Source organism: Leguminivora glycinivorella, chromosome 18 (genome assembly GCF_023078275.1).
Source record: "Leguminivora glycinivorella isolate SPB_JAAS2020 chromosome 18, LegGlyc_1.1, whole genome shotgun sequence".
In the NCBI taxonomy this organism is placed as follows: Eukaryota; Metazoa; Arthropoda; class Insecta; order Lepidoptera; family Tortricidae; genus Leguminivora; species Leguminivora glycinivorella.
Window position 1 is genome coordinate 1,396,831 of NC_062988.1, and position 13,486 is coordinate 1,410,316.

The 13,486-nt window shown below is 38.0% G+C and overlaps 1 protein-coding gene across 2 annotated transcripts in view; it reads left to right on the forward strand.

The window, feature by feature from the left end:
- Window positions 1–13,486, forward strand: part of LOC125235733 (prothoracicostatic peptide-like) — a 316,691-nt gene that overhangs the window by 243,503 nt on the left and 59,702 nt on the right. For both annotated transcript variants that reach the window (XM_048142307.1, XM_048142309.1), the window contains exon 2: window positions 10,168–10,266. In XM_048142307.1, coding sequence (XP_047998264.1) covers window positions 10,168–10,266 — 99 coding nt within the window. The remainder of the gene's footprint in view (window positions 1–10,167; window positions 10,267–13,486) is intronic.

The following is a 13,486-nucleotide window of genomic DNA, read 5'->3' on the forward strand; positions in this document are numbered from 1 at the left end:
CTATGATAATAATAATAAGCGATCAAAATAATTTCCTATAATATTAATGTTGAATGTAGACCTTTTTCCTCATAGACACTGCAAATAGTAACTATCTGAAAAAACATATTTTTAACCGTCGCCTCATATCTCAAGAAGGACGGTTATCAAGTCGTCTGTATGTTTTTTTTTTTTTTTTTTTTTTTTTTTTTTTTTTATGTTTGTTCCTCGATATCTCCGTCGTTACTAGACCGATTTTGAAAAATTTTTTTTTGATTGAATGTATATGCATACAGATTGGTCCCATTTTTCTCAGAACCCAGTTCTGATGATGGGATCCTGGAGAAATCGAGGGAACTCCTCAAATCTGAAAGGCATACATATGGTGATTTTTGTGTTTTTAAAGGAACAGCATGCATTTAGGTACGGAACAGTGACATTTGGTGCAGTGGAACTGCTGATGATGGTCAGAACCGAACTCCTCAAATCTGAACGGCACGCTTACAGTGACTTTGGTATTTTTATAAGAACAGCATGCACTTTCGTCCAGAACACTGACATTTGGTGCAGTGGAACTACTGATGATGGCCAGAACCAAACTCCTCAAATCTGAACGGCACGCTTATAGTGACTTTGCCATTTTTATAAGAACAGCATGCACTTTCGTCCAGAACAGTGACATTTGGTGCAGTGGAATTTCTGATGATGGTCAGAACCGAACTCCTCAAATCTGAACGGCACGCTTATAGTGACTTTGGTATTTTTATAAGAACAGCATGCACTTTCGTCCAGAACAGTGACATTTGGTGCAGTGGAACTGCTGATGATGGCCAGAACCAAACTCCTCAAGCCTGAACGGCACACTCATAGTGACTTTGGTATTTTTGTAAGAAAAACATGCATTTAAGTTCAGAACAGTGACATTTATTTAGTTATGTTTGAAGTCAATGTTTGTCAAGCTTCGATTTCTTATAATATAATCGGATTCATGAGGAATTGAGGAAACTCCTCAAACCTTAACGTTATACGTATATTCATTTGTGTTGCCATCTAATAATTAAAGCATTAGGTAAAAGCAGTTTTAAAAAATACTTACACATTTCTACATAATCCAACATTCGCAAGTAGCTTTCACCAGAACCCAAAAGGCGACGGTTTTTTTTTCTTAAAAATTATTAAATTAAAGGAAAAATTCACAGGTGTGAATTTTTCCTTTCATTTAAAAATATGTAATATCGCTCGCAGACGTTTCTGCATGATAAAAAACAAATTTATCTGATAAAAGTTAAATATGTATATAAAAACTGGCCAAGTACTCTAAAACGTACGAGCCTATTAAATTACAAGTATTACAACGCAAAGGTTGCCCATCGCGGTTCAGCGCGAAAACTCAGCAAGCGTGATGGGCACCTTTGCGTCGGCTATTTGAGCTATGCGGGGTGGGCTGTTTGACTAAGTAGGACTATTTAAATAAGGTTTAGCGTTTAGTGTTTATTATTTATTATCTGTTCTCTAATGTATTTTAATAATATTAAAACTGCCAGAGTTCGTAGATGTAAATAAAACGAATTTCGGCCGTGTCTCAACAAACATCAAACAGCGATACATTTTGCTTCTATAACGATAGTAAATCTCAAGAACAGTGCACTTATGTGCACAAACCAATCTGCAAGTGCACCTCCCCGGTGTCTCATCTCATCTGCACCTCTACTCAAATCGGACGCCGCTGCCAAAGAGAATGGACATAAGAGAATATCCAAGTTAAATAAGTTGATATACTTATATAAGAGTACCATTTTGTACCTTTTGGCGTTGAAACTCTCGGTCCATGAGGTCCCAGCGCGAACAAGTTTTTCACATAAATCGCGAAGCTTCTGCTTGAGGTACCTAACTGGTGACCGAAGAGCTGGCTGAAATATCATCATCATCATCCTCCTTGCGTTATCCCGGCATTTGCCACGGCTCATGGGAACCTGGGGTTTTGACAACTAATCCCAAGATTTGGCGTAGGCACTGGTTTTACTAAAGCAACTGCCATCTGAACTTCCAACCCGAAGGGTAACTAGACATTATTGGAATTAGTCCGGTTTCCTCACGATGTTTTCCTTCACCGAAAAGCGACTGGCGAATATCAAATTACATTTTGCACATAAGTTCTGAAAAACTCATTGGTGCGAGCCGGGGTTCGAACCCGCGACCTCCGGACCGAAAGTCGCACGCACTTACCGCACGGCTACCAGCGCTTCGTTTCGTGAAATATGTCACCGAAAAACTTTTTCATTGACTCGTATTCTTAACCTGATATGTATTTAAATTTTTAAATAATAATATAATCGTATCGTCATCTAACCGACTAGAGTCTGTTCGGAAGGAGAAAAGTCGAGGAATGTATGGAGATATACATATGCCCGCGTGTGAAATGTCTAATAATGATTAGTTAAATAGACATCATGAACATTTTTATATTAAAGGAAAAAATGGAAAAATTTACGCTTCCGGCGGGACTTGAACCCGCACCATTTTTGCAATCCGTGCAATGCTCTTACCAATTGAGCTACGGAAGCCACGCCGGACTTCGCAAATCTTTCCATGCCTATCCTTTTGTACACACGTCTTGGGGTGACGTCTAGCGCCATCTACCGACAGACTATTACATCTTGTAACGGCACTGGAGTCTCAAGTTATATTGAGAATTCACCAGTAACAATGTGCTAACCCATACATCATGAATAAAATAAATACCATAGGACATTCTACATCTACTATTGATTTAGTCCCATGGAAAAGTTCAATAAGGCTTGTGATGTTGGAAATTAAACAAAATATATAAATTCTGTATATATACCTAGCAAGTACCCAAGACAACATTTCATCTCAGTATTAATTCATTTTAATCCATAGGCAATCCTGGCGTCGGACGCTGCGCACGTGCGGCTCGTTTCTTTGTAAGAATTTTGTAGGCAAATGCCTTTTTAAATAAAAAGGCGGCATTTCGTAAACATCAAAGCAGTGGACCTTCTGTACTTGTACTATTCCGTAGGTACAGACTCAATCAACTAAAGGTCCTTCGGTCTCCATTTGAACAAGCACACATTTTCCTTGATGTTTCCCATTTAAGTTTTTTTCTCAAACTTCATTTATCTTATACGGAGTCATATTATCTTTGCAACTCCGAACACAATCGAAGCAATATTATCGCGGATTGTAAACATTGGCAGGTGAAATCACTTCAAGATACTGACTTATTTTAAAAGGACTTCGTCCAGGATGAAGTTCTCAGATGCGTCTTTTTGAGCTCTTAAAGAAACAACACAATACAGGACACAGTAATGGTAAATTTACCATTACATTTATTAATAGTGGGTGGATCTGCATTAAAAATCTATATTATTTATGGTCATGGTTCGTTAATATGTATTTCTTGTATGTGGGTAGCTCTTGCACATTGTAATTTTTTCTCAGTCACCCATTGACCATGAATGCTGCAACGTCGGGATGAATTGTAAATTCATTATACGCGATTTAATCCGTTTCCATAGTTTTATTTCTCTTAAAGAAAGTTAGGCTGATTTTTTTTTTGTACTTTTTACCTGCTTAACAGTCAAAATGAGAAAAAATCGAAAAAAGACTACGTCAACTAATTTAAATAAGTGTTGTACTTTTGCTTTCTGAAAAAAAATTGGGTCGACATTTTCATAAAAAGAGATCCCAATAAGGCCTTGTTACCCTTCAGGTTGGAAGGTCAAATAGCAGTCTCTTTCGTAAAACTAGTGTCTACGCCAAACGCCAAATCTTGGGATAAGTTGTCGGACCCCAGGCTCTCACGCGGCGAATGGGATAACGCAAGGAGGATGATGATGAGAGTTTTAAAACTTTTATATGATTCACGGTTAGTTTCATAAGACTTATATTGACCGGGATATAAACCGTGATTACTTTTTTGATTTTTATTGAGGTCCCGATATTTTGACGCAGTTGCATGCATCATGATCACGGGAAACTGAAGACGGCGGGTGGATTTCAAACTTGCGTAGACAGCGCGCGATCTACCCTCATTCGCGCGCGTCAGCTGCGTTCACTCTCAGCGTTACCACTGGTCGCGTTCACACTCGTTGGTCTATCCAATCCAAACACACTACACTCACCGTGTCACTGAGTAAACGTGATGATTTTCATAAAAAGAGATGAACTTAGCCTCACAGATTCCGACTTAGCTAGATCCATTGATGTTGTAGTTTCCGGTAGCCAACATGGCGCCCTTTAATAAATCTCTTTAATTAGAAGGGAGTTGATCCTCTTCCGATAACGGAAGCGTTTGAAAACCCACTGGATTTGTCCACCGAGGGTTTTATTTTAATAGGGACTTTATTAAGTCTTGTGTCTATAAATATTATCCTAGTTATTAGCAAGGTCAAGGCCTTTGAGTTGAGTATACCTATTTATAGCATTTTTGATATTGTAATTATTTCTGTCTGTCGTCAAGGTGTCTATACCATGAGTTTTTTTTTAATTATAAATGGGCTTACTCTTGACCACAGACTAGCCAAAGGCAAAGACGTGGCCTACGATGGAGTGAGCTGGCCCAGAAGATGCCTGTTCACTCTTGAACGATTTAGAATATATAACTCTATGGCACTGGTTCCGCCAAAAGCGAACTGATGAGATGGTGATAGAAAAGAACATAAGATAGTCGCTCCCGTGTAAATAAAAGAGGGAAGAGAGAGCGATTTATAGTTCATCTCATCAGGGAAAGACTATCTTATGTTTCTGTCTCCGATAGCTCATAGCTTACCCGCTTTTGGTGGGTAAATATAGGGTAAAAATCACGATAAATGTTTGTAGTTGTTGGTTCTAGTAGGTAACCGTTTAAGGACGCTGTTAAATTCGATATAATAAATGTCATTTATTACGACTTTTACATTATTCCAAATTATTCTAAATGTCAAAAATTGGTGTTAAAGGCTGAACTTAAAAGTACTCGTGTTCTAGAGGATAATCCCAAATCGTTGACGCCCTTCTGTCACTTTTGACAATCCATACTTCCATACTAATATTATAAATGGGAAAGTGTGTTGTCTGTTTGTTTGTCCGTCTTTCACGGCAAAACGGAGTGACGGATTGACATGATTTTTAAAGTGGAGATAGTTGAAGGGATGGAGAGTGACATAGGCAACTTTTTGTCTCTTTCTAAACCCTCACTTCTCGAAAATGGGGGTTGGAATTTTGTATGGAGCATTCCGTAGTTCTCAACTTTAACGCGAGCGATGCCGCGGGAAAAAGCTAGTGACTTAATATTGAAAGTGGCATCTTCTAGAATAATATCGAGTACTGGCACTTTTACTACTACTCGTATGTATCAACTCGTCTATTGCATGTTTCCAAGGCCGAAGGTGATTTTTATTTAAAGGATCATTCCACTCTATCTCGGCATTTTCGAGGAAGAAATCCTTTACCAAAAGTATGTTTTCTAAAGTAAGTAAATTATATGTTTTTCTTACTCAGAATCACGAGCCCTTTCAATCTAGAACATGAAACAAGAGACAAAAACTTGTCCTAAATTCTATTATTTTGCATATTCTCCGCTTTTTGAACCGCTGCACGACACGTATGGAAAATGGTAACGAAATGGATCGAAAAGACTCATAATCTAGGGCTCTGAGTAGGAAAAACATTTAGTTGACCTTTTTTATGGGATAGGAGGCAAACGAGCAGACGGGTCGTCTGATGGTAAGCGATCACTGCCGCCCATGGAAACCCGAAACACCAGAAGTGTTGGAGGTGCGTTGCCGGCCTTTAAGATGGGTGTACGCTCTTTTCTTGAATGTTTGAAGGTCGTATCGGTCCGGAAATACCACAATTCATTCCACAATTTAGCTGTGCGAGGCAGGAAGTTTCTGGAGAAACGCACAGTTGACCTATTTTTGAAACAAAGTTTTTGTATCGCAAAAATGCCCATCTCCTATATCATAAAAATTTCTCAACAGTATAACGGACATGCCCCGCTAACCAGTGCATCGACACTTGGTATAAGTATAAAAGGCGCGCCATATTTAGACCAAAGCCGGCTCAATCAGCCGCCGTCAATATTTATAGGGCATGGGGTATATCGTCACTTGACCTATCCCCCGATCGATGCCACAGCGCAACGTACAGCGGGCTCATTTTCAAGTTTCAGATATTTCTAAACTCAATGTTGCATATACCTACACATACATAAACTAACGCTTGTATTCCCAACAGTGAGAATCTTACTTTAGGGGTTCACAAAACGACTTGTAATATTACACAGCAAGCCTGTCGCCTACTACGCCACAGTTGAACCCATGTCCCATAGTCGACTTCTACGATACCCACGATAGGATAGGGGGTCATGATTGATGATATATCATCCTCCTTGCGTTATCACTTATGAGTGACGATGGTATCAAAATTATTAAACCTAATATTTTACAATATCAGTCTTTTGTTTTAGCAACGGCTTATGTAAGTACGTATAGACAGATAAAGTCTAAGAAAAAAACGTACCCCAGAACCACACAGAAAAAGGTACGGTGGCCTAGATGGCGTTACACCTTTGGGGGACGCTCGACTAGATGGAGCTAATATTAATATTTGATATTTTAACACATATCAAGCTAAGCATATGGGCCAAATTGTCAAAAATGAGGTTCAAAAGTTTCAAGTCTGCTTCAGAAGATGGCAGTCTATGTACGGTGATTAGGTACACATTTTACTTCGACAGTAACTCTCTATAATACTCGATCCTCTTTGGTTTTAGTCAAATGAATGCATTTTATCGTCTTTTCAACAATCTTTTTGCTTTGTCAAGTGTACTTTCTGACCCAATGCGCTGTAGCGACCATTCATACGTGGTGTTACCTGACATTTGCACGTTCTCGTAGCCTTTATTTTTAAGATGTGGTTGACAGCTCTCTGGCACCACAAATAAGTAGACTTCAGGGGACGAGACATGGAATCAAAGATGGCGACCAAGACTTTGATGATATTTTCAGAGACAAGTCGCTTACTGTAAGAGGTAGATTCAATGGTTGTTGTAGGAGGCTTAAAGTGTGAAATTGTATTTTACTGATATTCATAAATATATATGTACCTATGGAATAGGCACTCTTGTCTCATCTTAATAGGTAAAATGGCTGTACCTTTTACATACGTATTTACTTTTGAAATGAAATGTAAACGTCCCATAGCTTGGAAAAATTAATGAAAGATTTAAAGTGTTATTTTTTTAATAGCCTATAATCGTGACCCACTGTTGGACCAAGGCATCCCCTGTTTTCTGCCACTTGAGATGGTTCTTTGCATTTTCCCCTATAGTGTAATATTATCTAGGTACATTATAAGTCTTCTTGAGCTTACCGTGGGACTCAGTCAATCTGTGTATAAGTCTCCTATAATATATTTTTTATTTATTTATTTTAGGCAGGTAGTCAGTCACAGTTTTAACAATATTTATGATTATATAGAACACAATTTTGCAAATTTAAAAAATCAACCGGAAATCTTTAGGGACTTTATTTCTACTCTGTTGCATCAAAATCTAACCTCACAAGACAGACGACACATACCTCTAGAATGCATGCACAATCCTGCCCAACTTATAATGCATGCAGTTTGTAAAATACGAGAAGCATACCCTAATACCAAACTTGGCGTCGCCTAGAATCAAGAAATCAAAAGTAGAATTCCACCAACATGCTTACAACTTGCTACTGAAGTGCCATTTGAAATTTATAAAGTTTCTTTTGATTTGTTATTTTCAGTGTAGCTCGCTGCACCTAAATTTTAGAGCGTGCGAGTTGCATCGCGAATTAAGTAGGTAGTACCGATGTAGGGAACAAATCAAATTATTTCATTAAATATTTTTTTATTTGTTTTTTTAAGTAGTAACACTACTATATATAAATTATAAACTGAAATAGATACCATACACTAAAGAAAAAGCAAAGAAGAGGGCGGTCGAGGTGGTGTGGCGGTTTATCACGTCAGCCGCGTTAGCTGGAGACCCGGTTTCGATTCCCGGCTTCGCCACCAGTGGGCTTGATCGCTTTTTCTTTAGTGTACGGTATCTATTTCAGTTAAAAAGTATGTAGTAGTTAAATAAACTCGTACATCTTATCAACGGCCTATTAATAGATCAGTTCTTAAGGGCTTTTTCATAAACTTGCAGTGTACTTTGGTTTGTAAATACCTACCTATGCTATGCCTATATATATAAATCTATTATTTTACTATTCAATGTACTTTACAAACAATATTGTTAATTGCACCAATAACTTTTCTGATGTTTTAAATAACTAAGATTATGGCTGTAAGCCTAAACCTAAAGTGCATATTGTAAGCCAATTTAAATAAATAAAATAAGGTACAGTGGGGCAAATCTTGACGGGGGTGCCATTGTAACTGATCCATTTTTTTGAGTTCTACATGTATCCGCTGAATGCGCCTACCATATAAAACCGGTGGACACTCTATTTAATAATGCAAACATTGTAAAACATGAAAAAAAATGGACCAGTTACATTTGCCCCCCAGTCGAGATTGGCCCCGCTGTACCTTATGTTTCGGGACAAGACTTAGTAAAGTTACCCTTTCGTACGGTGTTTCAATTAAAGTGTAGATAGTTAACGCTCACGTGACGACGTCTAATGACGTCGACTAAAAGGGCTAAATTAGATTACACCCGACCACTTTCCGACACGACTCTGAAATACAGACATAAGTACATAAATTTGGTGACAATGCAATATTAAGGTACTTTCCGTCGAGTTTATCATGGAAACAGGAGATGCCTTGGCATCTTCATGCTAAACCCACAGAGTAGTAATAGAACAGAGGGAGTCTCACTGAAGACCGGCTGTGACCCAACAATGGCGGACGTTTTTTTTTTTTAATTTTATTTTATGGCTTGGTGGCGACCTTTCAAGCCAGTAATAGCAGACGGTTTGCGATGTGCAAACACGATTTAAAATCAAAATAATTATAATTCAGGTCAAAAGAAAATCAATTCTTCACTTAATTTATCAAAAATTAATTATTTTACTTGAAACTTAGAAATATCTTGTTTTTAATAAATAATAATGACTCAGTGCGCCGTGTGCAAACACTATTTTAAAAAAATACTGGTCACACTCTTGTTTTGCAGTTTGTTGGTTTACGATTATGAACATTAATTAATATTGTGATTTAATGATTTTACGCATGATAACGTGATAAAGTATTAAATTACGCATGAAAAGTTGCTCCGTATTTTTTTTTTTTCGATTGTTGTCATTTTTACACAATTTGACAACGGATGTAGGCATATTTTCTTATTTTTCTGGAGATGTTTTCGCCACGGACACCTCGATCCGACTGACGGGAGATTAGTGGATGAGGTCATAGACAAAGCTATCAATGTGGATGATGGAATCACAAGTTTTTCTTCGGAGTTATCCGTCCTTAGAATTGTAGGTTCATGGCTAAACCTAGCTTTTACCCGCGGCTTCGCTGGCGTTAAATTCGAAAATTGCTCAACGCTCCATACAAACTCCCCCCCCCCATTTTAGGAAAGTGGAGGGGTTAAAAAGAGACAAAAATTTGCCTATGTCACTCTTCATCTCTTCATCTTTTTAGGGTTCCGTAGTCAACTAGGAACCCTTATAGTTTCGCCATGTCTGTCTGTCCGTCCGTCCGTCCGTCCGTCCGCGGATAATCTCAGTGACCGTTAGCACTAGAAAGCTGAAATTTGGTATCAATGCGTATATCAATCACGCCGACAAAGTAGTAAAATAAAAAGTGGAAAAAAATGTTTTGTTAGGGTTCATTCCAACCCGAACGTGTGATATATTGTTGGATAGGTATTTAAAAATGAATAAGGGTTTACTGAAATGTTTTTTTGATAATATTAATATTTTCGGAAATAATCGCTTCTAAAGGAAAAAAAGTGTGTCCCCCCTCTAACTTTTGAACCATATGTTTAAAAAATATGAAAAAAATCACAAAAGTAGAACTTTATAAAGACTTTCTAGGAAAATTGTTTTGAACTTGATAGGTTCAGTACTTTTTGAGAAAAATACGGAAAACTACGGAACCCTACACTTGGCCGGTTTTTATTGATCTGTCGTATGAAATGTGCGTATTGGTATTTGTGTACAAAGTATTTATAGAGACGTTGCAATGTTGTTGCAGATGCGTTGGTGTGTAGCGGCGCTGTGGCTCTGGGCGCTGGCGACGACGGTGTTGACCACTCTGGCGGCGGCGACCGACGCGCACCCCGACTCAACACAGGTAAGCAGAATAACCACATTAATGAATAAAGTAATAATAACTCAGCTTTCAAATAAAAAAACTAAATCAAAATCGGTTCATCCGTTCGGGAGCTACGATGCCACAGACAGACACACACACAGACAGACAGACAAACAGACAGACAGACACGTCAAACTTATAACACCCCGTCGTTTTTGCGTCGGGGGCTAATAAAAACGGATGGGGAATTTGCATTTAATCCATAAGAGTTCAAACTAATTTCATACAAGTGTTAAGCTCGCTGGTAGAATCTTATTTGTCTTCGCCTCATCCAACATGTCTTGCAAACTTACTCGACTTTTAGAAAAAAATGGTGATAATTTGCAAATTGTGCACAGTAACGCCATCTTTTAGTGCTTGGTCGACAACACAGCCCGGGACATCCATCTTAAGTTTAGTTTTTTCCTCGTGTTGGTGTGGTGCAGTGTTTCACTCATGTCTAAAATGTGTTTGTTCTCGAAACTTTGCCACCTTCTACAATAAATAACTATTATAATATTACGACCGGGCTCGAAAGACCCGAGAGTTTTAAACGGAGATACAAATGTGAGTGTGCACGGGAAAACGTACCACTTTGTCGATTGCTATAAAGCCGCTTTCTCAGTTTATTCATATAAAGATACAAGTAAATCTCGCCTTAATGGTAACCGACAAATTGCGTCGTTTTACTAAAGACACTCAATAGTATTTTATGCAACTGGTGGTTAAAAGAGGTCAAAAAAGGTGAGTGGCGTGGGTAACAATTTGAGGCGAAGCCGAAAATTGTTAATAAAGACGCCACGAGCAATTTTTGACTCAGTTAAACACCGTTGCATACAATACTTTTTCTACGACCAAGCACTTATTTTGAAAGAAAATTATAAATTCAACAAATACCTACTTTCAGTCATCTTAGTTATCTAGGTGGACCACCTACCATTTTGAATATGCAGTTTGGCCGGCAACAGACCAGTCTTAATTTTTTTTTAAGATTATGAATTTTTAAGGTTGTCTGTTGCCGGCCTTTTGAGTGCAAACATGAAAATAAAACTGTCTATGGTATGGTTCTTTGAAAGGAAGACTTTTAAGAGGAATTTCCTCCCGCGGACGCTCCGGCTGTAGAAGGAGAACTTTGCCGAGGTATTCCCGATGAACTATAGTATGGAGTTTTTAAAAAAAGGAGTGTACAAGTTTCTAATGGGTCGGCAACGCGCATGTGACACCCCTTGAGTTTCAGGCTATAGGTTACGGTGACTGCTTTCCATCAGGTGGGCCGTATACCTGTTTGCCACCCTCGTGGTATAAAAGAAAAAAAGTAACTATTAAAACGTGAAAAACTCATGGCACTCGTAGGTACCTAAAGGATCAGATTAATCAACAATGATACCTAAAAGAAATGTTTCAAGTAAAAACTTGATACCGAGAAAAGTCCGGTTTAAAATAGCTTTAAAAACATGTGGATGTAATAAAGTTCGTTTGAGCCTTTTGTGAAGGGTAGGCATTGCAAACCAGATTGATTTTCGATCCGGACGAATCCGGACGGATTTTGGCTGTAATATGCATCCGGCTGGTCTGGATTCAAAAGAGATATGGATATGAAACATACGTATGCATGTACGTTATTTAAGTATGTTTTTGCCTGATATTATATGTTTGAACTTTTTGACAAAAAAAAAAGTTACTATGTAGTAAAAAGTGTAATATTACAATATCGTAATGTAAAAACTACAAAATCGACGTATACGTCTTTGCGTCGCTTTAAAAACATAACGTGTCTAGGTGTTTCCCTTAAGCACATTTAGGCCCACTTGCACCGACCACTTAACTCAGGATTAGTGGGCTGTCATCTGTCAAATTCCATATAAAATGGTGAGTTAACCCTCGGGTCGGGTTCGTTGGTGCAAGTGGCCATTAAAGGGCTACCAGAATACACACACATAAATACATACATGAATGTATCCGGCAGTATTTAATTCAGTAATTTGATTTATTCGTTACTTTTATCCGGTGTTTTGTTCCGGATCCGGTAGCCCTTTAAATGTGCTGGATCCAGTCAGATTCGGCGGATCGTATTGGAATCCCTAGTGAATGGACAGGAAGGTGGGCTCGATTACAATGGGACTTCACTGAATCGAACTTTACTTCTGATCATATTAATTGGAAACATTCAAATGTAAATTTATATTAGAGTGTTTTCTTATCGAATTTTAATTAAATAGCTGTTTAATTATTCATGGAATTTAACATGGGTCTGTGTGACGTTATAGAATTTCTTATCTTTGATTTTTGCATTATAATTTTCTATTCATTCAACATAACAATGGAGATGATATATTTTTTTACAATAAAATAAAATAAATAAATATTGGGGACACCTTACACAGATCAACTTAGCCCCAAACTAATCAAAGCTTGTACTATAGGTGCTAGGCGACGATATACATACTTAAATAGATAAATACATACTTATATACAAAGAAAACATCCATGACTCAGGAACAAATATATGTGCTCATCACACAAATAAATGCCCTTACCGGGATTTGAACCCTGGACCGCGGCTCAACAACACAATCTCTTACGCTTTGCGTATCGTAGCTCGCTCTCCCTCAATAATCAAGTAATCAAGTAATTTATTTGCTTTCATGTAGTACAGTCACGGACTTTAATTGTTGATCCACTTCTAGCTCATTTTATACTGGAACGTTAAGTATCATATTGTTAGTGTATCTTAGTTTAGTGCCTATTAAGATCTATCATTGTATACCATTGCCCTATGACAATGCCACTCAGATACTATTGGCTATAAATCTTAGTGGGAATTGCCTCAGGATGTAGGTTGTACCTATTATTGTGTATTTCAATATCTTCTTACCTGTATGACCTTCCTATGTCTATTGTTTTCCCCAATAAAGAAAATAAAATAAAATAAAACGTCATAGCTTAATTCTGCAATGTCCAGTATAAATTGAGCTAGAAGTGGATCAACAATAAAAGTCCGTGACCGTACATTGGGTCTTATACAATAAAAGTTTCATACATAAGCCCCGTAAGGGCATGGCACTTCGACTAGGCCGGAGATTGGCCATTGACATAGACATAGACATAGACATTTTATTAATAATATTAGGGATGTGACGACCCCATCGCCCATTGGTTTTACCAGTGCAATCAGTCAACGCAGGGCAGCTTGTGGCGAGCTGTTGGGGAACAGCGACCC